The following is a 24,974-nucleotide window of genomic DNA, read 5'->3' as shown; positions in this document are numbered from 1 at the left end:
TTGCATTTTAGCTCTAAAATAACATTTTAGTTTGGGATTGATTTACACTTCGGAAAGCATAAAACGATTTCAGCTGCAGAACTTTCAACCTACTTTTGACGAATTCTCAGTGTGATCAGTCTGCTGTGAGAGAGACCAAAATGTAAGCATTTTTGCTAATAATCTTCCAGATTTTTTTTTTCATTCAATCTTTGAGTTTAGTTATACTTTTATAATATACATTTTGTGATGCTTTTACAGTGTTTTGCATGCTTTTTTAAACTTTAAAAACGCCAGTCCCCATTCTTTGTAATTGCATGGAAAAGTGTGACCAGTACATTATTCAAAACTCATATATTATTCGATACAGTATGAGGGTGATTTATAATGACAGAATGTTATGGAAACATTCTAGCATTTACTTGCTCATCCATGTATTTTATATATTTATTTGTTTATTTTTTTCCTTTATTCCATATTTAGCCACAGAAAGACCATCACACAGCAGTGCGGTCCATTCTGCGACAGATGGACGAATTTCTCTACTCATCGCCCTCTTTTTGCCTTTTTTTCTCTGATACCTCTGCAAGTAACTTAAAAGCAAGCAAGTGATCTGTTTCAGTTGATGATCCTCCATAACCAGATTACACAGATACTCACATAAACTCTCACCTTTTCCTTTGCTCTATCATTTTGTCACACCACTAATCTCTATCCTTCCATTTCCTTTTTGGCACTTTCCCGTCCACTCTGAGTGCCACCTTCTGTCTGCTCTGATAAAAGTTCACTCTGTAACAGAGCGACACTAATCTACCTTCAGAGATCTTGTCTTATGGTTCATTTTCTTTTAATCCCTCTGTCCTTAAGGGTCAGACATTCCTTAACTGCCCTCCTCCTTTACAAGCCCCTTGTCCCGCCTCTGTCCTACTGTACAACAAACTGAGCCAAAGAGGAGGAGGAGGAGGAGGAGGAGGAGTGAAGCTCCCAGATCCTGCTGTATGTACTACTACTGAGTGAAAGATCACGGACAGAGTGACCACTCATACCTGTGATCATTAAACACATCTGATCCCATTGAAGGAGATCAGGGATCAAAAATCATATGACTTTTTCTTATATTTTGTCTTTAAAAGAAAAATAGTTTGAAACCAAAGCAGACGCACATTACATTTAATTTAAACATTCATTAGATGACAAGCTGTTGATTGTTTTGGAATTACATAAAAACAAAATGATTTATTAACACTCTGCAACTCAGCAGAACTCTGGAATTACCTGGAAGATCCTGGAATTTTTGTGTCTTGAATTTTCTGAAATTTCTTTAGGGCTTAAATTGGGGTTGAGATGTTGAATTCATGCCCACACTTGCATGTGCTGGATGATGTAATGCTATGGTGGGCTACATAGACCACACAGTAAAAGTAAGAACTTTATTTGTGGGACATATATGACTGGGTACCTCCTAGTATGGACTATTCTAGTTTGCCCACTCGTTTCTTGACACTCTGTAAAGTGTGAAAATAGCTGAATGATTGATTTGGCACTTAATCAGGTTGAGATTCATGATCGATTTTCTTTTCCTGTTTTTTTGTTTATATCTGTTGGTTAACCATTCTTTTTTGATGGTAGTTCCTTTTTTTGTCTTTACTCATAATTATTTGTGGGGATATGAATTATATATCATTGAAGTGTTTGCTGTGTTTACTTGAATTAGGAAAAATGTCAAATCTTTTTTATGGGTATAACCATAAGTGATGTTTTGTTTTTTGTTTTTATTAGTCTAAAATAATGCATGATGATAGCAGAGAAAACAACATGTTGAGTACTGTTTAAATTCTGGTTTGTTTACCTAATGTAATTTGTCTTATTTTTTTATATATATATATATATTTTTTTAAAGAAAAGTCTTTTTTTTTTCTTTACTTTAATTTTGGAATTTGAACAATGCATTTTTTTTTGTATTAGCTGTAAGATAATATTGTTTAGATAAACAATAGCTTAATAATAGCATAACACATTTGGTATGTGGGGAGATCAAGAAAATTAGCTTAAATAAGTATTGAAATATATATATTTTTTTAAACTTTTTTTTTTTATTATTTTGTTTTTTACATATATATTGTTTGAACTATTAATAAGGAATTTTTAATTTCTACACAGCTCTAATAATATTGAAGTCATTTGCCCCTTTATTAAGTCCCAGAATTTGAAACCATATTTTATGGCAAAGAAAAATTTCCTCCAATTTCTTGTAGTGTCTGATGTTTTTCAATTTCAGGATTTCAAATGTAAATAATGGGTGTCAAAACAGAACAATCAGTTTACATATTTTTATTTTTTTACATGGTATGTAAGAATGTAGTTTTCTTTTGAAATTTCACATTTTTGTGAAGTACTCAGCATCTTCTGTGAAGAACTAAGGCCATTTATGGCAAAATGAGCTACAGAAATAAATAAAAAATTATGATTTTCAAATCTCTTCTTTTTTTTTTTTTTTTTTTTTACACTGTACTTGTTTAATCTTTTTGTCATTTGAAGGTAAATCTGGAGCCAGTCATATGAGAAATAATGAAAGACAATAATTTAGGAACTTGGCTTAAATGCATGTTTCAGATCATGTTTTTCAGAAATCTGTGTGACATTTGCAGATAATTACATTTAGCTAAGGAGCCCCCTTTAATTTAATAAATGTTCAAATGAAATAATTCACTCTTTCAAATGTGTTAATTATGTTTAAGAGAGCACATGCAGTCAAGACTGATTTTCAATTCAGTGTTAATATTTGTATTATATTGTAAACAAGCAGAGCAAATTATTCAAAGGATTAAATGATAAATTATACTCAGACATACCTACAGTACATTTATTTGTCATCCACTTGCAACTGTGGTAAAGTAAATATATAGTGGATTATTTTGATCTAATTTTACCCAAACCACCATTGAGATGAGGCAAAACTTTGCCATAATTTGTCCATCTAGACATCTAGAATAAAAACTAAACAAATATAAACCGGTTTATAGCACACAGTGAAATGAGGTACAGATGTAAAGGTACACATATGTGATCTTTAGTGAGTGTCAGATGGTTCGATTATTTCCTCTAGATGGCATCTGTTCCGCAGTTTCTGTGTGCCACAAAATCAAAAGTGTAAGTAATTTTGATTTTAAATCCAAACGTTAACTTTGACATTTTTTTAAGACATTGAAACAGTATGAAAATTAATTTTAGTCATTGTGATTCTTTGTTTTACATGTAGTTCGAGTTGAAGAAAAGCTATCGCGCTATATCTGTTGCTAAGAAGGAGAAGAATGAGACGCATTTGCGTTCACTGTCTTTTTTTAGGGTAAAAAAATCATGCATGATGGCATTTTGCAACTTTTGGGACTATAATCATACTTTTTTGTTTTTCTTGACCCTGTAATTTAGTAACTGTAGAACACATTAACTGTAATTATGCGTAAATGATGAAATTATTACAGTTTCTTGTCAATCTATGTCTATTTTAATGTGAACAATGCGCTGCCACTTTAATTCAGTGCGGTGCAGCACAGCAAAAATAGACTCGGTGCGTAAACGATCGCTGCACTGCTGTATACGCACCGCAACTGGAACGGATCGACGGACTGCATCCGCGTGCAGTGTAAAAGCTCTAACCTGTTAACATGGGTACGGAAAAAAATACGCACTGCAAACGGAGTATGTGTGAAACGGGCGTAACGCGCCGGCTCATTTTAGCTTATCGCGGCCCGTTACGCGGCCGACCCACCAGCCCGCTCGGTTCTCCCGATGGCCAGTCCACCCCTGATCGGCCCTAAAATGCGCCCAGCCCTGACCATGTCTGACAAATTATATATTAATTAATTAATCTGACTCAACAATCTAAAAATTCTGTCAACTTTTTGTTTTTCTGTTCTTATCAGCAGAGATTGCCTATAATGACACACTTGTAATCCAGAGCTAATTATCTGACCTTCTAGCTGTTTCAAGGCAAGATTAAGAATGGGCATGGTGAGTGGGAAGCCTTGTTGCAATGTTCTGAAGTCTTTTAAGGAACTGTTTACCTAAGGAAGGAGACTTTGCAGAATGGTAAAGTCCTTTGGTGGTGCAGGATTAATATGTTTAAGATAAAGGCTTTCCTTTAAAAAAGACATGTTGATTTTTTTCCGGCACTTTGCAAAAGTTGCACAAATGTGAACATTATGTGCTTGTAATTTTATTTTCCTGACAGATGGCATTAGAAACAACTTTGGATAAAAATCTGAGTAAATATCCAATAGTCTGTATAAAAACAATGCATATCTGAGGCATCACAAAATGATATTTTGAAACATTTAGGAACATATTTAGTGTCCAACATGAGGCTGTAGTTTATCTTGAAGATATCTGTCATTGGAAGTGCATTGTTCTTGTAGTCATAATAACTTAGATTGTCAGGGGTTTGTTGTTGTGGGTCAGGCAATGATCTAATTGCACTTAATATTTCTGCACCATTTATTTTGCCTGCTCTTCTTACTTTTCTATCCATGCCACTGCATTCAAAATCCCTTAACATTGAGGCCACATCTGGTATTTGATACTCAGGCAGTGATGGAACTTTTAATTCTAAAACTAGAGAATCGTGATCATATATTCTCTTCTCTTTGGATTCTCTCTTTTTTGCTTTGACATTATCACAGCTGATGACATGACTTCCTGTATTTGTTGGCATGATGAACATATCCAACCTTGAGTGACTCTAATTTTGAGATTGTGTGAAAACCTGGTCCATTGGATGGATATATGCAAACATGTCTATGAGGTTTAGAGTATTTGTGAAATCTTATAGAATTTGTCTCAGTGTGGAATGATATGTTTCATCAGCTGAAGATCTCCTATAAAAGGTTGGGTCCAGAACTGTGTTGAAGTCTCTACCAACCACTAGCACACCTTTAGTGTTAATAGCTGTCAAATCATCTCTCAGTCTATACAATATCTATCTCTCTCTCTCTCTCTCTCTCTCTCTCTCTGTCTCTGCTTTATGGTTGTACAAATTAACAAGAGTATACAACTGACATAGAGATGGCAGAAGAGGACAATATAGCCTCCACTCTAATTTTCATCACGGCATATGTACCAGAATATTGTTTTGTTCCGTACCAATATAGCAACTCCTTTACTTTGAGGATGATGCACAGCAAAGAAAGATCTCCGGCCTTGCACTTTCTCTAGTGCTTTGTAACAATGTGGTCCGATGTGTGTCTCTTGTAGAATCAGCCTTCTGTTTGAGCAGTTCATCCAGAACAAGTCGCTGATGTTTTGTTGATTCCATTATTCAAGTTAATGATGAAGGATTCTCTACTGTGCAAGCATAAACAAGACAATAATTTAAGATGCTATACATAACATGTACTGTCAAAATAGACACTAATAAATGCACTTGGAATTCATTTATAAAGGCCCTCAATCATTTCTAAACTGTTATATCAACAACAACAATTGTCACGCTATTTACTGTCATGTATTTTACAATGTTTCCAGGTGTGTCTTGTTTAACCATTCATTCTTTTAGAGCCCTTGTGTTTACTTTGTCTTTTGTCTGGCATTATTTGTTGTAGCCCTGTTCATGTTGTTGTGGCTTTCTGTCTTGATGGAATAGAGATGATTTGGAATCCTTTTTAAGTGTCTCTATTTCATTAAACTTCATCCTGCCTCCTTGTTACTGTAAATACGATTAAAATAGTCAGTTTTTTTCTCTTTATAACATGGAGAAAGGAGGCTTATTAATTTACAGCAACATACCGTTACCTTGAAGTCTGGGATACAAAGTTGTGACACCAAACAGAAGTGGAGAAACATTTTTATGGTGTATTATGACATATTATAAGGACTTTTTCACTTCTTCAACATCTTTAGAGTGGACATACTGTAGATTTATGTACACTTTGAAATAATTTATAGTTCTCATAATTTACCATTTGTAAATGCTGTCCAACCATCTAGCTGTTAATATTTGTCCTATTGGTGTGTATTTAATGATAAATATGGTCTTTACTCCTTGCTGTTTTCCTAGTAAATTCTGTTATTGTTATTTTATCATAGTTAGATGGAAAAAACAAAAACAGTGCTAGTAGTCAAAATGTTTGAACTTTTTCAGAAGAGGTTATTTTTTTAAAGTACATTTCTGTGTTCACATACACTGATCAGCCACAACATTAAAACCACTGACAGGTGAAGTGAATAACATTGATTATCTCTTTGGCACCTGTCAAGGGATGGGATATATTAGGCAGCAAGTGAGCAGTCAGTTCTTGAATTGCATGTGTTAGAAGCAGGAAAAATGGACAAGCGGATCTGAGCGACTTTGACAAGGGCCAAATTGTGATTGCTAGACGACTGGGTCAGAGGTTTTGTTGGGTGTTCATGGCATGCAGTGGTTAGTAGGCCCCTACCTACCAAAAGTGGTCCAAGGAAGAACAACTGGTGAACCGGCGACAGGCTCATTGATGCGTGTAGGGAATGAAGGCTAGCCCCTCTGGTCCGATCCCACAGAAGAGCTTCTATAGAACAAATTGCTGAAAAACTTAATGCTGGCCATGATAGAAAAGTGTTCAAACACACAGTGCATCACAGCTTGCTGCGTATGGGGCTGCGTAGCTGCAGACACCGGTCAGAGTGCCCATGCTGACACCTGTCCACCGCCAAAAGTGTCTACAATGGGCACGTGAGAGTCAGAACTGGACCATTGAAGAAGGTGGCCTGATCTGATTAATCACATTTTCTTTTAGATAATGTGGAAGGCCGGGTGCATGTGCGTTGTTTACCTGAAGAAGAGAAGGCATCAGGATGTACCATGGGAAGAAGGCAGGCCAGCAGAGGCAGTGTGATGCTCTGGGCAATGTTCTGCTGGGAAAACTTGGGTGCTGGCATTCATGTGGATATTACTTTGACACGTACCACCTACCTAAAGATTGTTGCAGACCACGTACGCCCTTTCATGGCAATGGTATTCCCTGATGGAAGTGGCCTTTTTCAACAGGACAATGCACCCTGCCACAGTGCAGAAATTGATCAGGAATGGTTTGAGGAACATGACAAAGAGTTCAAGGTTTTGTTTGTCTCAATCCGATTGAGCATCTGTGGGATGTGCTGGACCATCAAGTCCGATGGTTACATGACTAAAAGGATCTGCTGCTAACGTCTTGGTGCCTGATACCACAGGACACCTTCAGGTCTTGTGGAGTCCATGGGCCAGAGCTGTTCTGCAGTCACCATTTACTTTCATTGTGTTGAAAAATATGCAAGAATGGAGACTAAAGCTAACATTCTGCCTAGCATCACCTTGGGTCATAGAAGAAAATGATACTGGTTTGGAATAACATGCGGTTGAGTAGGCCATTTGTTTTTTTTTTGGATGAACTATGCTTTAAAAACTTGGCTACAAAAAAGCTATTGATACAAGTTTGACCAATAGCAGGGCATGTTGTCACACACTGACTGGCAAATGTATTACTTTAATTTTCCCACAGCTTTCTTTTTCGCACTTTAGGCCTGCTGTTACATCATAGCCTACTGTTGTTGTAGCCTACTAGCAAACAATGTAACCCCTACTGTGTCTCTGCAGTGGCAGATAAACTGATTCGATATACTGCAAGTTTAATTTCCATAAACACATATATATTTTAATAAACGATCCCCAAAGACCAAACACACCTAAAATATCTGTTAGGTAAGTCTTCTTTTAGGTCATAAGCCTCGATTACCTACTATACAGTTTAGTCTATGCTCATTATTAACTGAAGCACCCACACATGAAGGTAATCATCATAGATCGAAGATGATGATGGGTGAAATATAAAGATGATGATAGTGCTGTTGGTATTGGAGGTGGTCCAACCTGCACGTCCGTAAGCGATTCGCTTTATTAGATTGCCATGCATCGACTGTCGTTAACAGACCGCTGACTGATTTCCAGGAGAAAGGAGATCGATATTCCTGGATCTAGTTTAGATAAAGAGTCATTTACTGTAATCACCATCCTAAATGTACAACGTGACTACATCGCGCCCAAGAGGTTGAAAACCGTCATTGCATTTAAGAATATGGAGTACAGCATGTTAGTGCAAGGTGATCACTCGATCATTCACTCTGACTGTGTGAGTATTTACATGATTTTTTGTATGATCTGAAGCAATACTCACATTTCAAATGAACTAACTGAACATTTTAACCAAATTGTGCTGTTCCACTCTCCAGTGAAAGTATAAAGTTTCCAGAAGGGATGTACTGAAATATTTTGCACTGTTAGTCTCTCTCTCGCTCTCTCTGAGAAATACACACACGCACACAAAATCACAGTGGTTTCCCAAGAAAATATCAAATTAGTTTGACAGATTGAAAAACAAAAAAAGCTGGACATACAGATAATGTTTTTAATATAAATGCTACAGCAGTGACATTTCTTTCTTTCTCTCTCTCGTACACAAATTACTGACTTCTTCATGAGTCATGATCTCCGTTTGCTTTGATCTTTCAGATTATGTTCCTTCTTCAAAATGTCCTCAAATTACAATTCTAACATCCATTGTGACCAATTTTTACAAAAATAAATAAAAAGTCATTTAAGAAGCCACTGATGACATCACGCCCTTGAGTTGCGTTCTTCCTCCTCATTTTCCAGCTGGTAAGCAGGTCTGTAGCGGGTCACACCTCTACTATCCATCACTTTAAGAGAAGGGTTTCTGCAAGTATTATCCATACTGCCCAAAGAAGTGTATCTATGGGAGAGACAGACGTAACCATAAGCAAAGCAAATCCATTAGCCAATTATTATGAATTACTTATTAAAAAGTCTTATTGTCAAGACTGGTTGTGAAGAGAGGTTTCTCACCCTTTGTCATACAGAATACAGTAAGGCACATACAGAGTTCTCAGGAATGACCAGATATCATGATAAGTCCAGTCCTACAGATAGAAAGAGAGATTATTAAGCAAACATCTAAAAGTTACATGAAAGTAATTTGGCTCCCAGATCATTTGTAATTCTGAGAACATGGTGTACTGTCGTGTCTTTTACATAAGCAGCTCTGATTAGGATGATGGAGTTGCTGCGTAACGGTCATGGAGAGCCTCATTTATCATCATTCACCATTTCTTGCCAGTTTCTGCAACCAGCGTACATAAGAGTAAGTGGGAGAGATGACAGTGATTTACTAACTGTAAAGTCTGTTCAGAAAAGGCAAGATGGATTTAAGCTTTTCGGTTTCTCTCACTGTGTCGATTTTTGTGAGTTTGTGTATCTGTGATTGCATTTGTTCTCTGCTTACTATTTCAAAGCAAACACAGTACATACACACAGGGTTCTCTTATGTTCTGGCAAATCAATTTCCATTACTTTTCCATGACCTATAGTCATTTTTTGTTACTGGATAACAGTGACACAAATCTTAACCTCTTACACTCTATTTTTGGGCTGCCCCAAAGTTTAAGTGGTTAAGGAATTTAATGATTCCGGTTCCTTAACAGTTCCATTAACAATGTTTTTAGTACTTTTGAGGAAAAATATTGGCTTGAAACAACCTCAGCAACCGGTTATCAAACAATGAGATGATAATTGAATAGTTGAAAAGAACAGATTCTTGCAAATGTTGCGCTTAGACATTTCTATTAAGATATTTATTCATTCTTTTTTCTTTATTATAAAATACCACCAATTCCAACTAAATTCATAATGTGCAGCTTTAATTACACATGGTCAAATCAACAGCCATCAAGTAATTACTCTGATTTAAGTCCCACAAATCTTAATTACACATGACAATTCTTGGTTTACTTTGAGTCAGAGAAGACAAAATAAATTTATGTAATCAGTAAGTGTTTGAATCTTATCACCTTTTCTTTTTAGAGAATCATTCATTCAGGAACTGGGCTACACCGTTTGTGCTGTATGTTTAATGCCGTTAAATAGCGCAGAAGGACACACAGAGTTTTTTAGCACGGAGTTGCATGCATTGGCAAAATAATGTATGTTTTAGAACCATTAATGGAACCAGAAGTCAGGAAAATCATTTTGTTCAGGGTCTTGGCCCCAAGCATTCTAGATAAGGTTTATAGATTCACCACTGAATCATTCAAATCAGTTTGAGAACCAATTTGACAGATTCATTGAAAAAGAACCAACACAAAGGAATGATTCGCTCACAAAACTAACATTACTATTCTTACAAGAAAAGTTTACTTTATACAAGCTGTACATAAGAACAATATCTGGTCAACAAAATGTTTTAAAGCCCAAATTAGAAGAATGTACATTTACTATAGTCATTTCTACGGATTTTAGGATTTTTTGTATTTAATTTTTGGGTCTTTTGCCTTTATTTATAGGACAGTAGTGTGTAGACAGGAAAGTGGGTTTGAGAGAGGGGGCATGGGATCCAGACATGTCCCAAGTCAGACTCGAACTTGGATCCCTGTGAGAAAACAGCTTCATGTCCTGAGCATCTGCACAGTACACTGCACCAGATGTGTGGATGTGATCTAGTCTCTCACCAGTAGAGGGTTAACCCTCATGTAATCAGGCCAGCCTGGGTCTGTGGGACAGAGAGGTGTCAGTGTGTGCGAGTAAGGGTCAGTCCGCCTTGTTCCCATCAGAACAGCCCGCAACTCTGGCCTCCTCTCCTGCACCTCACTCAGTGCCTGTCGAATACTGCCCTCCACTGAGAACAGCTCCAGGTCATATCTACAGAGGTGAGAGGAAGAATGTGCCAAATTAATACACCATGGAGATTTTGATGGACAATGATGAATTAATGAGGCCTGAATATGGAGGATCCTTACTCAATTCATGGATAGTGTGAAAGACTGCAGCTGGTTTTTAATAGCAGTACATGTTAGGGTTGTTACGGTTTGCAGAAAGCACATCTCATCTATTTTGGAAAACTTGACAATTCTGAAATTTTGTCTGACCCTAACTTAAGAGCTATTAAGCTGATATGTCAAAGGTGAAGTATTTTTGTTTTTAGAACATACATGTGATTTGGATCAGAAGGGACTAAATCATACAGTCTGTTTCATACAGTATGGCATTTCCTGATGCAGCCAAACAGTTCTGGGAGAAATCCCAATGGCACCATTCTGTGAATTACCTACTCAGGAGGGTAGAAAACCAGACTGCTATGCTCTCTTTTAAACCATTTAAATTATTTAAAAATCAAATAAATCAGTTTAATCTAATTTAAATCATTAAAATAAATGTGCATTTTTGTGTCAGGGCGGAGGGCGGGCCAGGTGGTGATTCTACACACCCGGTCACTTATCAGGCTAATCAAGCCTCTGAGAGGCATAAAGGCCGACTGCAGAAGATGGTGCGGGAGAGAGAGATCATTTACAGGCATGTCTGTGTTTTTGTCTTTTAAGTTTATCATTAAAATATTATTTATATTGGCAAGCCAGTTCTCGCCTCCTTTCCATTGAACTGTGTTACAATTTTATTATACAGTTTAAAAAGCACCCGTTCTTACCTTTTGATTGTATCCTGCAAGAATCTCTCCATTTCAGGAAAAGGAGAGACGACTCGAATATACAAAGCTTTTACTCTGTCTTTACTATCTGGATACCGCCTGAGAGAGAGCGAGAGAGAGAGAATGCAAAATCAAAATAATCTAAATTCTTCAAAGCAATGCACCATAAAGGTGTCTGGTTTGTGGACATATTTGATCATAAAAATGTATGTTCACACAGGTCTCTATAGTTGTAAAATTGGCTATAACAAAGGTTGGTAAGAGATTGTATTACAGTAAAATCATGTTTACGTCTTGTGGCAAAACTTTTGAAACAGTGAGTATTATAACATGTATGAATTGGCCCCATTCACTTCCAATGTAAGTGCCTCACTGTAACACAGATTTTTACTTTTTATTTTAAAGAAAAAGGATGGACAAGTTGTTTTGCAAGGAAAATGTCCTTGTGCTATCTTCATTTAAAACAAATACCACTTGGTTTGATATTTTCAGTGTGCCTTAAGTGTCTTTATACTTTTGGAGCCACTGTTTAGTGTATTTTGGGAGACATCCATTATGTCTAAGAAACCAAAAGATACAAAATCTTAAAAAATCATGATGTAAACACCAAAATTATTTGTCTCCAACCGTAGTCACTTAATTTGTCCTAAATCCATTTTTTGTCCACCCCTTGTCTTTAATTTTCTCTTTCTTACCGTTTTAGAGCAGCATAAAACAAATGCAGTAGAGCTGTGCAGTCCTTGCCACCATTGAATCCCACACAGATCTCATTAGCTGAATACTGTTCTAGTGCCATCTCAATGGTCCTCAAAGCGGTTGCTACTTTCTGCCCCAGTAGCGAACCTATGGCATATATATTCATAAAGAGTTCTCTTTCAGATCTTACAGCTAATTTAAGATGTTAAACTAAACCATTAAATCAGATGAGAATAATCATTTAAACAGGATAAACAACTGGCTACAGCAACAGTAATATTAGCTAGGGGAAACAATAACACGACAAATGCCATATTTATAGAGATCAAGCACCTAATTATTTCACATGAAACTGTAAAATAAAAAAATATAAAAGTAGGCATGTTTCAATGACAAGAATACAAAAGGAAATGCATATGCAATGCAATTGGTCTGTAGCAGAAATATTGGTATGAAATAAGGGGTCAGACAAACATCCACACTATTGAACCAGGAGTACTGAATTTAGTTCTAAAACTTCCATCAATTAAATAAAAATCAGAGACAGTGTACAACCTCTTCCTCTACTTTGTATACTTGCTCTGTATACAAAGTAGAGAATTTTTTGTGCTGTCAGTTCACATTAAAAGGGATAGTTCACCCCAAAATGAGAATTTTCTTATCGTTTACTCACCCTCATGCCATCACAGATTTCTGCAGCACACAAATTAGGATATTTACAAGAATATTTCAGCTCTGTAGGTCCATACAATGCAAGTGAATGGTGGCCAGAACTCTGAAGGTACAAATATGAAATAAAGGCATCATAAAAGAAATCCATATGACTCCAGTGGTTCAATCAATGTCTTCTAAAGTGATCTAATCTATTTTGGGTGAGAACACAAAATGTATATAATTTTTCACTGTACATCTTGCCATTGAAGTCTCTAGGCACAATCATCAATTCCAAGTTTGATTACACTTCCTAGTGCTTGATGCATGTGCTAGAAGATGCTATAGGAAGGGTAATCAAGCTTGAAATCACGATCACTAAGGAGACCGTTGTCAAGATTATAGTGAAAAAGGGTCTGTTCTCACCCAAAACCGACTGGATCGCTTCAGAAGACATTGATTAAACCACTGGAGTGTTATGGATTACTTCTGATGCCTTTATTTAATATTTGTACTTCTGGCCACCATTTACTTGCATTGTATCGACCTACAGAGAATTTTCATTTTTGGGTGAACTATTCCTTTAATACATAACCAACTGTGTTTACATTCATTGCAAAGGACATTTTGACCAAAAAGCGCATTTGACCATTCACGCACAACCCCATTACTGTGAAGCGTGAAAGCTCTTCATAGAGCATGCACACAAATATGCATTTGAGGTTTCAAAAGCAACCTTTTGTCAGTCAAAAAGGGCACAGGTACCGAATTGAGTCTGTACTTGGCAGGGCTCAACAATAAGGATGTTGTAATACAGTCATATAAGTATTGTGATTGCTTTGCACAATATGCCAACAGTTTTTAAGCAAAGGTGTGTTTATCATTTACAACAATCTTTTTGTGTAAAAATTAACTAAACATTTAATAAAAAGTATTTTTATATTATTTTACACATATGAAAATATATAGCTAAAAATAACACATATTTGTGGCTGTGCCAGTGAAAATATTGGCAGAGCAAGTAAAAATCTAAACTACTGGCCCACTCAGGTCAGCAAAACAAAATCCTTAGTGTCGAGCCCGGACTCCGTACAAACGATACTGTAGAAAACTGATATTGTAATTTTTGTCTTTTTTTTTTTTCAAATTTAGTATTGACTTAGTACTGTAGTACATGCTGTCCTCGCCATCCTTTTTTATGTTTCACTCTCTCTCAAATCACCACCTCCATCTCTGTTCCTTTCACCTGTCCTGTTGTCTCTGCCTACCACTTTCTCTTTTTCCCTTACCGCTGTTTGAGAGCGAGTACACCTCTTCAGTGGCGATTGACACCGGGTCAGTGATGAGAGGTACCACACTCCCTTTGGCTAGGTCTTCTATCAGCTGAGCTTGCGCCTGTTCCACCTCCTCTGTACTGTCTGAGTCCAGAACCAATCGGACGCGATGATAATTGCTCAGCCAGTCTGGGTAAGAGCCGAGAGTGACTCGCTTGCCCCAACCTGCCTGGAGCTTTGTCAGAACCGGGGCTATCTCGGTCTCATCTGCATCTACAAATACCTCACGGGTGTGGAAGGTGGTACCAGAACCTGAAAACAGATCGGTTAGTCCATTAAAGGACCGTTCCAGAAGAGAGGGGATGCCGGGGAACATGTATACATTGCGGACACTGACTAGAGGGTAGCGACTTCGCTGGCCAGTCTGAGGGTCAAATCCAAAATTGAGTTTGGCAGAAATGGGGACCATGGCAAGCTTCATAGTGGTACTGTTGGGATCGACGGACCCAAAGAACTCCTCCACCAGCTTTGTCAGCTCCGGGTGGGCATGCAGGCATTCGCCAAATGCCATGGCAACACTCTCAAAAGTAACATCATCATGGGTGGGGCCAACACCACCGGATGTGATGAGGTGAGTAACGGAGGAAGAAAGCTGGGCCACTTCTTTAGCGATGACTTCTTGGATGTCAGGTACTACAGTGATACGCTGAACAGTGACGCCAAGCTTGCGGAGTCCACGGCACAAGAAGGCACTGTTAGTGTCGACAGTGTGGCCCTGTAACAGATATATTGACAAAAAAGTGTTTAGCCATTTTTTACAGGACTATATTCTCCATTGCAATTATCCAATACATAACCCATATAATTTTTTCTCTCTCTGTCATATAAATAACAGGAATAGCATATCACCATACTTTTCTTACAGCATCTATCTATTGCAGACATATTAATAGTGTGGTAGTATACTATTCCCAAAAAAATTTTTTACCTTCAGGATCTCATCACCTATGATGAGAATAGCTGCTGTGACAGCACCACCCTTCTCCGTGGATGAGGTATTGCAGTTCTGAGCCATTGGGAAGATTTGAGCTCCAACTCGCCGAATCCTCACAACTGCCCTGCTAATCCAAGGCAAAGCCTGCAGCATTCAGCCCAAAACTGATGACACAGGAGAAAGGCAGAGAAAATAGAGAGGGAGAGAGAGATGGTCTGCTGGAAACAAGTAGAAAATGTCTGAGCAATAAAACTAATCTTGAATCCACAAAAATGCAATATTACTGATCAATGAGCGTGAAACATACCCAAAATTGACAAATACAATTTTTAGAGACACTTTTAAGATACAGACTTAGTTTTAAATATGAAAGTATTTTATTTTTGTAATAAAAGTTCAGCACTATTTTACTTTGAGTGTTATTTTTTCATTCAGTATCAATTTGAAAAACTATCGGTTGATTAATCGGTTATCGGCAGGTACTGCCTAACTTAGCTATCGGTATCAGTACAATCCACTACCGGTCGACCTCTATCTTAGAGAGGTATTTGACAATTAGTTGAACTTCATAATTCACATTGTAAGGACTGCCCGATCATGCCGATTTTCCTTGTACAACATTAGGAAGATAAGGCCCTTTCTATTGGAGCACGCTACACAACTCCTTGTCCAAGCTCTTGTTCTATCCAGGCTGGACTATTGCAATGTTCTTCTGGCAGGCCTTCCAGCACATAATGTCAAACCTCTGCAATTGATCCAAAATGCGGCAGTGAGAGAGGTCTTCAACGAGCCCAAGAGAGCACACGTCATGCCTCTCTTCATCAAATTACACTGTCTGCCAATTGTTGCTCGCGTTTCGTCGTCCTTTACTTTGTCTTTGACTGTACGCCACTGGTGAAATGACCTAACTAATTCCACCCGAGAGGCTGTGTCTTTGGCCTCTTTCAAAAAACAGCTAAAGACATGTTTTTCATGAACACCAAACCCATTCATACTAACACACCTCCATGTTCTTTATAAAATAAAAATCCCTGTTATGTGTACTGCTCCAAGCTAACAGCACTTATTATATTGTTGCCCCTTTTGTTGGAAGAATCGCTTCTATTGTTTGGATACAATTTTAATGTAAATGTATCCAAGCATTATTTATTTATTTGGGTTAAAAGACAAGAACACACTGAAAACTGACTTTGCGCTTCATACCCATCTTATGGCTACTATATAATTACAACTGAGTCACAGAAGCATCAGTGATTATTTGTTTTGATACTGAATCTGGATACTAATGTCTTTCATCCATGCTTTGCTTCCTTTACATGTGGATATTGGTTTCTCCTATATATATTACAGTGTTTTAATCCAAGGAGTTGGCGTAGTAACCAAAATGCCATTCAGAAAACCACGTATCTCATTGAAGACCGTGTCAGCCAAATTAATGACTTGAATACCCGCACACGCCGGTGGTCAGTCAACTGCAGATTTCACCATGTGTGATCAAGGTACTGTCACGGTCATTGGGTAATATTGCTCCGCATGCTCGTGCCATCGAGAGCTCAACACTATGATCAAGTCTGTCGTAAACAATTATATTAGCCAACTGAAAGTGCAAAGACGATACAGAACCGTGATTCTGTTTGTCATAAGTTGAAAATCATTTGTAAATATTTTGTATTGGACGACAACTCACCTTAAACACGACTCCCTTTACGTAAGAAAACTTGGTTGTCATCTACCTGTCACGTGACATCTGTTGGCCAATTAAAACGAAATAAGGCATTACTTCCTCAAGAAACTGACCAATCCGCTTAAAGAGGGCGGGAAAAGCTAGTAGGAAGTGCGGCAATACAGTTATCACGAGAAATGTTTGTCTTTGGACTTGTTATGAACAGCAACAAAGACGATTTTCTGTTTAATAACATCCTTATTTTTGAGAAATTTGATATACACAAATCTAAATATTTGAAAGTGACACCCAGGTTTTCTGTATTTCACAATACGTTTCTTTCTTATACAAAGGCCCTTAAAATTATGAAAAGTAAAAATGCACAAAAACTTTTTGAAATAATAGAATAATGTGATTTGGAAAACAAACCCTAGCTTTTTGGTTTTATTTATTTATTTATTTTAGTTGATCTTTTCCTGCAATGCACTTTTGCACCTGATTCATTGTTATTTTGCAATGTTATACGATTGTTGCCATGCTGTTTGTATTGGATATTGTTCAATTAAAAAAAAAAAAAAACCAAGTGAAATGTTCTCTGTTAACTACATACAACGACAGTTTTGGACTTCATGCAATATGTTTCATTTAACCCCTGGATACTTTATTTTGTAATGTTCTGAGCATATAAAATAATTTATTTTTAAAAAAACTGTCTTTCTACTTTTTACAGCTTTACTATTACTGTTACTGCCATGTCATAATAATAAAAAAATGCTGTACATTGCTCATGAAATCAATGCTCTATGAATTCATTTTTAACGTTTTAATATAAGTTCTTCCTCATGAAAGTGGCTTTTATTCTAATAAATATTCATATTCATTTTTACAAAGAGATGTTTTTATGTTGTTGGGTGATTTGTTAATACTATGCTATTTGTAACATGCTTTGGACGACTACTGACAACACTTAATAAAAATAATAGAATATTAAAATTAAAAAGAAAGAAAGAAAGAAAGAAAGAGTAGATTTACACATTTCAATTTCATTACAAAATTCCACCATATTAAATTGTGTAATGTTTAATTAAATTAAATTATTAAAACGAAAATATGTAGTTATTTTATTTTATGAAAGATTGCTCTATTCAAATTGACGGAATTTTGTTATGAATTTGAAATGTGTAAATCTTACAAATATTTTTGTGTGTATTATATTAGATTTTCTGTATTTATTTAATCGTTTAATTACATAGATTTATAATAATAATTTAAAGAATATAGTTCTATAATTTTTGTAACTTAATAAATATTGTTTTAACGAAATTTTTAACGAAACGCCAGGGAAAGTCCACGAATGCGTTCACATCCCAGTTAAGAGAAAAGTAATTTCTGGCTCAGGGTCACCGAATGAAGAACAGGTCAAGGGCGCGCGCGGGGAGAGCAAGGTGGGGGCGCTCTCGCGGACGCCAAACCACATGACACAAGCAGCCATCCGATCACGGAAGTGCGACTTTTTTGGACCGTGGAAAAGGGGGGTAGACTGGGGCAGGAAAGGAAGGCAGGGCTGAAAAGTAAACTTTCTTGACATTACTCGTTCGCGCTGTGAGTCTGAGGAGACGGTTTATCAGTGTCTGACCCGTCTTCGTTTCTCAAATGTGACATTTTGAAGAGTGCTTAGGAGAACAGTACCGGAATCAAAGGGGCCAAGAGGAAGCGAGCGGGTAAGTTCTGGCAAAACTTGACCACAGTCATCATGACTGCACTATCCGGGACGGGAATTCATACTGATCCGTACTGAAACGTGTTCGTGAGGTCATTTCTCATGAAACCGATTAGTTTGAACTTGTTTCAGCTTATCAAATATTGACACGTTACTTTTGTTTTACTTTTCTATTTAAAACACACACACACACACACACACACACACACACACACACAACAAGTCTACCGTCTGTCTGCACTATTTTTGTCATCTAGTGAGTTTTGTAGAAAGTTATTGCTTCATACTTGCCCAACGTGCTTACTGTAAGAGTCCACATAAGTGCGTTTCAAGAATCGAGGTTTGTTTGTTTATTTGTTCAATTTCAGTCTTTTTTATGAAACATATTATTTGAACAAATTTACTTTAAAGTAAGTGTATATTAACTTAGCTGTGCTTTTAAGCATATTGTATTGTATTGTCTGGGCCTCGGAAATGTACATGATATCTTTTTGTGAAAGCAGTTGTCCTCAATATTATGGCCATTTATCATGAACTGATCTGATCAGCTGCGAATCCTACACCAGCGCGAGCTTTTATCTGTTGCACGAGCAGCTGTCGCAGACATTTGGAGCGTCTCATTCAGTCCAACACGAGGGACAAGCCAGGGTATACCTATCAGATTCAGACGTTTGACTGCTATTAAAACAACCAACTATTCACCAGGTCTTTATCATTTGAGTAATTTATGGAACCATACCTGACATGTCAGTAATTCTGTGGATGGTTGATTGCGAATTAAATTTAATTCTGGATCACCTTGCTTGGGTGTTGTAAATGTTCAATAACAACAAGACACCAAATAGCCAGGCTACATGGTCTCATTTACATTCGGTTTTGCATCCTGTCCATTGGTGATGTCTGGATACAAAGTAGCACCTTTTACAGTAACTCCCTGATTACCTTTACAAGCACATCAGAAAAGCACTTTAAACTCAGAACCCTTAATTTAGAAAGAGCTCTTTATAAAAAGTACCGTGGGGCCCCTGAGGCAAGGGTCCTGGTGTGGTTGTACCACATTGAGGACGGCACTGGTCTGTAGCTATTGATTATTGGTGAATTTCTCTTTCTTTTTTTCTGCTTGCCTCATTGTATCTTTCTCTTTTTCTCGCACTTTTCTTCCAAATGGATATGTTATCAGCTTGCTTGCAGATGACTGGTGAAAGAAGCACTAGATGCGTCACAATTTCACCTCATTAAAATCAGGACAAGCAGGCTGACAGGTGTCATTATTACTGCTAAATGGACTCTCTGAAATGATGTGATATCACACTTACACACACCTGCTCAATCCCAGATGAAAAAAATAGTGCTCAGAACTGCCATTTGTGTTTCTGAGCTGTATCGATCTCTCTCAGGCAACAGAAAAGCCAATGAACTTGTCAAAAAAGAGGAGAGAAAAAGACATTCATCACTCACTTTGACATTGTCAAGTCATTTTTATTTGTATAGCACTTTTCACAACACATCATTTCAAAGCAGCTTTACAGAAAATCATGCTTTAACAGAAAATGAAACCGTAATATCTATAAAGTCTTTGAGTGCTCATTGTGTAGTTTGATTAAATATGATAGTATATTGTGTTTAAAGCTAAATAATTAAATAATAATTGTATTAATAACCCCAGTGAGCAAGCTGAAAGCGACTGTGGAAGGGAACACAAAACTCCATAAGATGTTGGTTAATGGAGAAAAATAACCTTGGGAGAAACCAGACTCATTGTGGGGGCCAGTTCCCCTCTGGCTGACAGCATGAATATAATGCCAATATTAGTTATGTATAGGTCAAGTTTAAAATGATTAAATTAAGTAAGTGTTATGGGTCAATGTTTAAACATCGATTTGGTATGAACTGTAAGATTAATGACTAATGTCTTTGAAATCCATCCAGGATTAACTGCAGAAGTTCACATAGATGCATTTTCCTCTGTTAGTTGACTGATGAAGGGTTTTGTTGGCAAATAATTGATAGTCTTTGTATTCCATTATAAGAGTGCAGTCCATCATTAGACCAAGGTTATGCAGGTAGAGATTAGTGAGGCATTTCACAGTTCAACCAGGAGGTCATTTCTGTGAGGTCTAGCCTAAATCCAAGGTTCAGGCAGTGACATATGAAGTATCCCATGTCTTATGGTTGGAGTTGGCATCAGCTCATCCTCTGAAGTCATTCATAACAGACTGAAGTGATGTTTGGCTGGCACTGGCTTCGGGATGCAACAGTATGAGATTTTCTCTGAAAACCGTCTCAGAAAATATCACGGTTTCACGGTATACGGTATTACACAATTAGTATTATCAGTGAAAACAGAAGGGTTATTTTATTTATTTATTTTTGAGCAAACATTTTATTATAACTGAAACTTGAAACCATTTGTTTTATTGAAGTATGTGTAAAAAAAAAAAGTCTCCCTTTTGAAAATAAAATAAATATAAAAAATAATAAGCTAACAGAATTATAATAAACAGAATTATAAAGATGATAAAAAAATATATAATGTAACTATAACATGTTATTTAACTAAAGCATGTTAGTTTACATGTTAAATTAACTACTAAATGAAAAATAACATCAGCTGTGTGAGCTTTTGAAGTAATGTCCTATGATTATTAACAGTTAACATATACTGTAGACGACTCCTGTCTGTACCTTTAACTCCGTGCTTCTCAACTGGTTTTGTTTCAGGACAGATTTTACATCGGACATCAAGTGTCGACCTGCCATAGATTAAACATAACCTGTATTTAATGTATCCTGGGTTGCATTTCCTTTTATGTTGCATAGTTTTGTTCATGGGTTTCCAGTACAAGGACATGCATCAAGTGACAATATTTTTGTTGATGATGTCAACAACAAAATCTACAGGAAGTTGTCTCTCCCCCTTTAAAAACTGAAGAACATATTTACATATATGAGCCCATTATTATCCCGTTTGTTATCTAATATTACATATTTATACACACAGAAGGAAAGGCTCCTCATTACCATGGTTAGGTCAGTGTGCTAGTCTTAAATAATAGTAATAATAATAATAATAAATTCATGTATTTATGAAAAATAAATACTAGCTAAAACACATCTTGAGACTTTAACTACAGCTGCCACTGTTGATATAAAATGAGGTCAAATAGATTCTACTTTTAGATTATTTCATATGAAACTGAAACATTTTGTCAAAATATAACAGTTTCTTTTACTCATGTAAAATCCTGAAACAGATTGGTAAAGGTGATGTGAGTAATTATTAATATTTGTTACTATATTGTTTAAGAGGCCACATCAGGCTTTAAGTAGTGCATGGGGGGCCACATTGTATTCCTTTTGAGATTGATTTGGTTTTTGTAACTTTTAAGCCCAGAAATAGTTGTGTACTCAATTTTTTGAAGTGTATCTGTGACTAGTGAGACTAATCTGCAATTGCCTAAAATTGATACATTACAAAGATAGATACTTTTCTATCAGGCATTAAAAAAACTGAATAAAGGCTGAGCTTATAAATTTATTTTACCATCTCTACTTCCCTGTTAATGTATTATTCAATTTAACACTCTCTACATCAGGGGTCTGTTTTAATAATAAAAAAAATGAAATATAGAACTTTTCATGTTTGTCGCAAAGCAGTCAAGTTTACTTATTTTTTTCTAAAACTTTACCCATTTACATGCTAAAAGTGTCATGATGCGGGTCTACTGGATGGTTTCACATGTCAATGATTTCCTCTCCGTGTGTCAATGATGCCGAGATCTACTTTTTATATTTAATTTAATCACTGAGAAGGTTTACCTGCAAAATTAGTAGCACCAAACATCACAAGCAGCCTCAGGAATGGACACAGAGTGGCCGTATAACACTTTTCCATGAGCAGACTATTGCACTACAGATTGCTAAATTTGTTCAAAGGGGAAAGCCAGATAGAAATAGCGCACTTGCATGCATGGTTGCCAGAATGCACAAAATAGGTATAACATTAGGTGGAATATTTCCAATTTGCGTAAGTATAAATCTCAAACTGGGGGTGTTGCGTCTCTTATCTGGCAACCCTGAGCATGTTAAACGCCTGTGGAGATGCGTTACGTCCCAATGCAAGTTAACTGAAATATCCAAAGAAAAAAAAAAAAGCTTTTACGATAAATGAGCCGCAGGCCACATTAAACCATGTGGAGGGCCTGATCCAGCCCACGGGCCGTAAATTGCCCATGTCTGCTTTAGCTGTTTGCGAGATTATCATTAAATCTGCCTCGGCAGTCTTAAATAGTCTATCACTTGGGCGGCCGCTGAAATTTCTTCAATGGGAGAACCATGGCGTTGTTCTTTCCCTGCTGCGACCCAGCCCAAATAGACCAGTTGAGAAACACTGCTTTAACTCATACACACACACACACGTCAGATCCCATCGTCTCTCTCTAACATTTTCTCCACTGCATGTGTGTGTGTCGCAAGTTGACGAGTCTGACAGGCAGACGAGGAAAGGAGATGCGCACGCGCATATGAGATTCTCCGTCCAGTTGCATTTTTTTCTCAATACCGTAGATAAGCAAATGTGCATGGTATGATAACCGTCAATTTGAAGTTTATTTATTGATCTTGCTGGACATCCATTACAATAATCTAGTCTTGAGGTCATGAATGCATGAATTCTAGTTTTCGGCATTAGCAACAGAGAGCATGTGCCGTAATTTAGCAATATTTCTTAGGTGGAAGAATGCTGTTCTACAAACATTGGTAATTTGATTTTCAAAGGACAGATTGGTATCAAATATAACACCCAAGTTCTTCGCTGTTGAAGACGATGTAAAAGAACATCCATCGAGAGTCAAATTACATTGTTTTTAGAGGTTTTTGGTCCAATAATTAGTACCTAGTATTAGTGTTTTGTCGGAATTGAGTAGAAGGAATTTTCTGGCCATCCAATCTTCGTTTTCATTGATGCACTCTGCTAATTTGGAAAATTGTGAAATTTTGTCAGGTTCACATAGTGACTTTTCAGTCCACCTCCAAACTCCTCTTTGTAAATGTGTAATTGTAATTGTGTAAATGTAGATGTTTAAAAATTAACATATTTCTTTTTATTTAATAGATGTTTAGGTTAGACACTGAAAAGATGAGGATGATACAGCTGAAAGCCTTTTGAATTGGATCTAGTGATCGACTGGTATGGGATTTTTAAATGGCTGATGCCAATATCCAGAGATTAGGGTGACCGATAGGCCGATAAATTGCCTATATATAATACAATTTCATATCGTAAATAACCTAATCATAAAATTGCTAAAAAATGTATAAACATTTATTTAGCTCTCAATATCACACAAAATGTTATCTTTGTAAAAAAAAATTATCTAATCAGTTTCTTCTGATTTCTGTTTAGTCATCAACATTTTGTAATTTATTTGCAATTTAAGAAATCGTTAATGTATTAGGACGAAATAACAGTACACATAGTAGTTCAGCAACCATGTCCACATTGGCAATCTAAAAATACAGAATCAAACCAATTGCACATACAGTGCATAGTAAATATGGCATTTACTATTAGTGCTATAAAACTATATGTGTGTGTCAGCTTTCTCAAGCTGCTTTCCGCTGGCACAGAAGAAATATGCTCAAAGACGCTCACAATGCTAGGCATCATACATTCAACCTTGCGAGCGTGGCGCTCGGCTTCCTTAGGAGTGAATTGAAAACGCTCTCTCACGAATTCGCTCACAACATGCCAGTGGAAACGTTGGTTCAGACTGTATAAAGTTACTAATGCTAATGTTAGTTGCCTTGCTAACGATTAGGCTACGCCGAACACCGCAGTCCGGGTCCTAATCACAGATTGATTCCATCCGCACTGCAAGACTTCATGAAGATAGTTGCACCCTCTCTTATCGTCTCTAGTGAGCTGCGCGACTAAACCTACACCTGTTGTGTACCCCAGTTCCAGGGGCGAAAATAAACATAAACATAATTTTTGAAGGGGACCCCAAGGGGTTTTTTACATTTATGCATTTGGCAGACTCTTTTATCCAAAGCGACTTACAGTGCAATTATTACAGGGACAATCCCCCTGGAGCAACCTGGAGTTAAGTGCCTTGCTCAAGCACACAATGGTGGTGGCCGTGGGGTTAGAACCTGTGACCTTCTGACCTTCTGCAAGTGAATGGTGACCAGAACTCAGATGGTCCAAAAAGCACATAAAGGCAGCATAAAAGTAATCCATGCGACTCCAGTGTTTTAATCCATATTTTCAGAAGTGATATGATAGGTGTGGGTAAGAAACAGATCAATAAGTGTCTTTTTTTTTACCATCAATCTCCAACCTTTGACCATCCCCAATTAGTAGGTGGCTGAATGTCCAGTCAGACCAGTCTCAGATCAGACGAGACAACCCGCTGAATTTAAGAATATTACTAAGCGGAGGAAAAGAAATTAACCAGGATTCCCCCAGTAGCGGAGAGGGAAGAGCCCAGCACCGAAT

General features: G+C 37.0%; 3 protein-coding genes across 9 annotated transcripts in view; 2 read left to right on the top strand and 1 right to left on the bottom strand.

Moving 5' to 3' along the window:
- Positions 1-2,476, top strand: part of LOC127658123 (ephrin-A4-like) — a 58,264-nt gene extending 55,788 nt beyond the window's left edge. For 2 of the 3 annotated variants that reach the window (XM_052147235.1, XM_052147234.1), the window contains exon 5: positions 463-2,476. In XM_052147235.1, the coding sequence (XP_052003195.1) occupies positions 463-557 (95 nt within the window). In that variant the 3' untranslated portion in view covers positions 558-2,476. The remainder of the gene's footprint in view (positions 1-462) is intronic. The other variant, XR_007972362.1, reaches the window with a different exon arrangement.
- Positions 2,477-8,382: 5,906 nt separating this feature from the next.
- Positions 8,383-16,835, bottom strand: LOC127658031 (FAD synthase). 2 transcript variants are annotated; one of them, XM_052147099.1, is made up of 8 exons: positions 16,780-16,835; positions 15,087-15,256; positions 14,114-14,873; positions 12,173-12,320; positions 11,478-11,576; positions 10,507-10,696; positions 8,849-8,922; positions 8,383-8,735 (listed from the first exon to the last, which is right to left on the bottom strand). In XM_052147099.1, exons 2-8 carry the CDS (start codon positions 15,243-15,245, stop codon positions 8,600-8,602), a joined length of 1,566 nt encoding a protein of 521 aa, XP_052003059.1. In that variant the 5' UTR covers positions 15,246-15,256; positions 16,780-16,835; the 3' UTR covers positions 8,383-8,599. The 2 variants fall into 2 exon arrangements, with proteins under 2 accessions (XP_052003059.1, XP_052003060.1); XM_052147100.1 differs by having other exon boundaries at positions 15,087-15,307; positions 16,780-16,816.
- A 1,442-nt stretch (positions 16,836-18,277) lies between these two features.
- LOC127657761 (SHC-transforming protein 1-like) overlaps positions 18,278-24,974 on the top strand; it is a 47,028-nt gene continuing 40,331 nt past the window's right edge. For all 4 annotated transcript variants that reach the window (XM_052146644.1, XM_052146643.1, XM_052146646.1 and 1 more), the window contains exon 1: positions 18,278-18,476. The gene's annotated coding sequence lies outside the window, so the exon portion shown is untranslated. The remainder of the gene's footprint in view (positions 18,477-24,974) is intronic.

Source organism: Xyrauchen texanus, chromosome 17 (assembly GCF_025860055.1).
Source record: "Xyrauchen texanus isolate HMW12.3.18 chromosome 17, RBS_HiC_50CHRs, whole genome shotgun sequence".
Classification (NCBI taxonomy): domain Eukaryota; kingdom Metazoa; phylum Chordata; class Actinopteri; order Cypriniformes; family Catostomidae; genus Xyrauchen; species Xyrauchen texanus.
Note: the sequence above shows the minus strand (reverse complement) of the source record. Positions and strands in the feature narration are given on the sequence as shown.

Bases quoted from the DNA above. Each gene is read 5' to 3' on its own strand.
- LOC127658031 (XM_052147099.1), bottom strand. From the start codon at position 15,245: ATGCTGCAGGCTTTGCCTTGGATTAGCAGGGCAGTTGTGAGGATTCGG. The intron at 12,321-14,113 runs GTAAGGGAAAAA...TATATGCCATAG, and splicing joins GTACTCGCTCTCAAACAGCG to GTTCGCTACTGGGGCAGAAA. The intron at 11,577-12,172 runs GTAAGAAAGAGA...GCTCTCTCTCAG, and splicing joins TTTTATGCTGCTCTAAAACG to GCGGTATCCAGATAGTAAAG.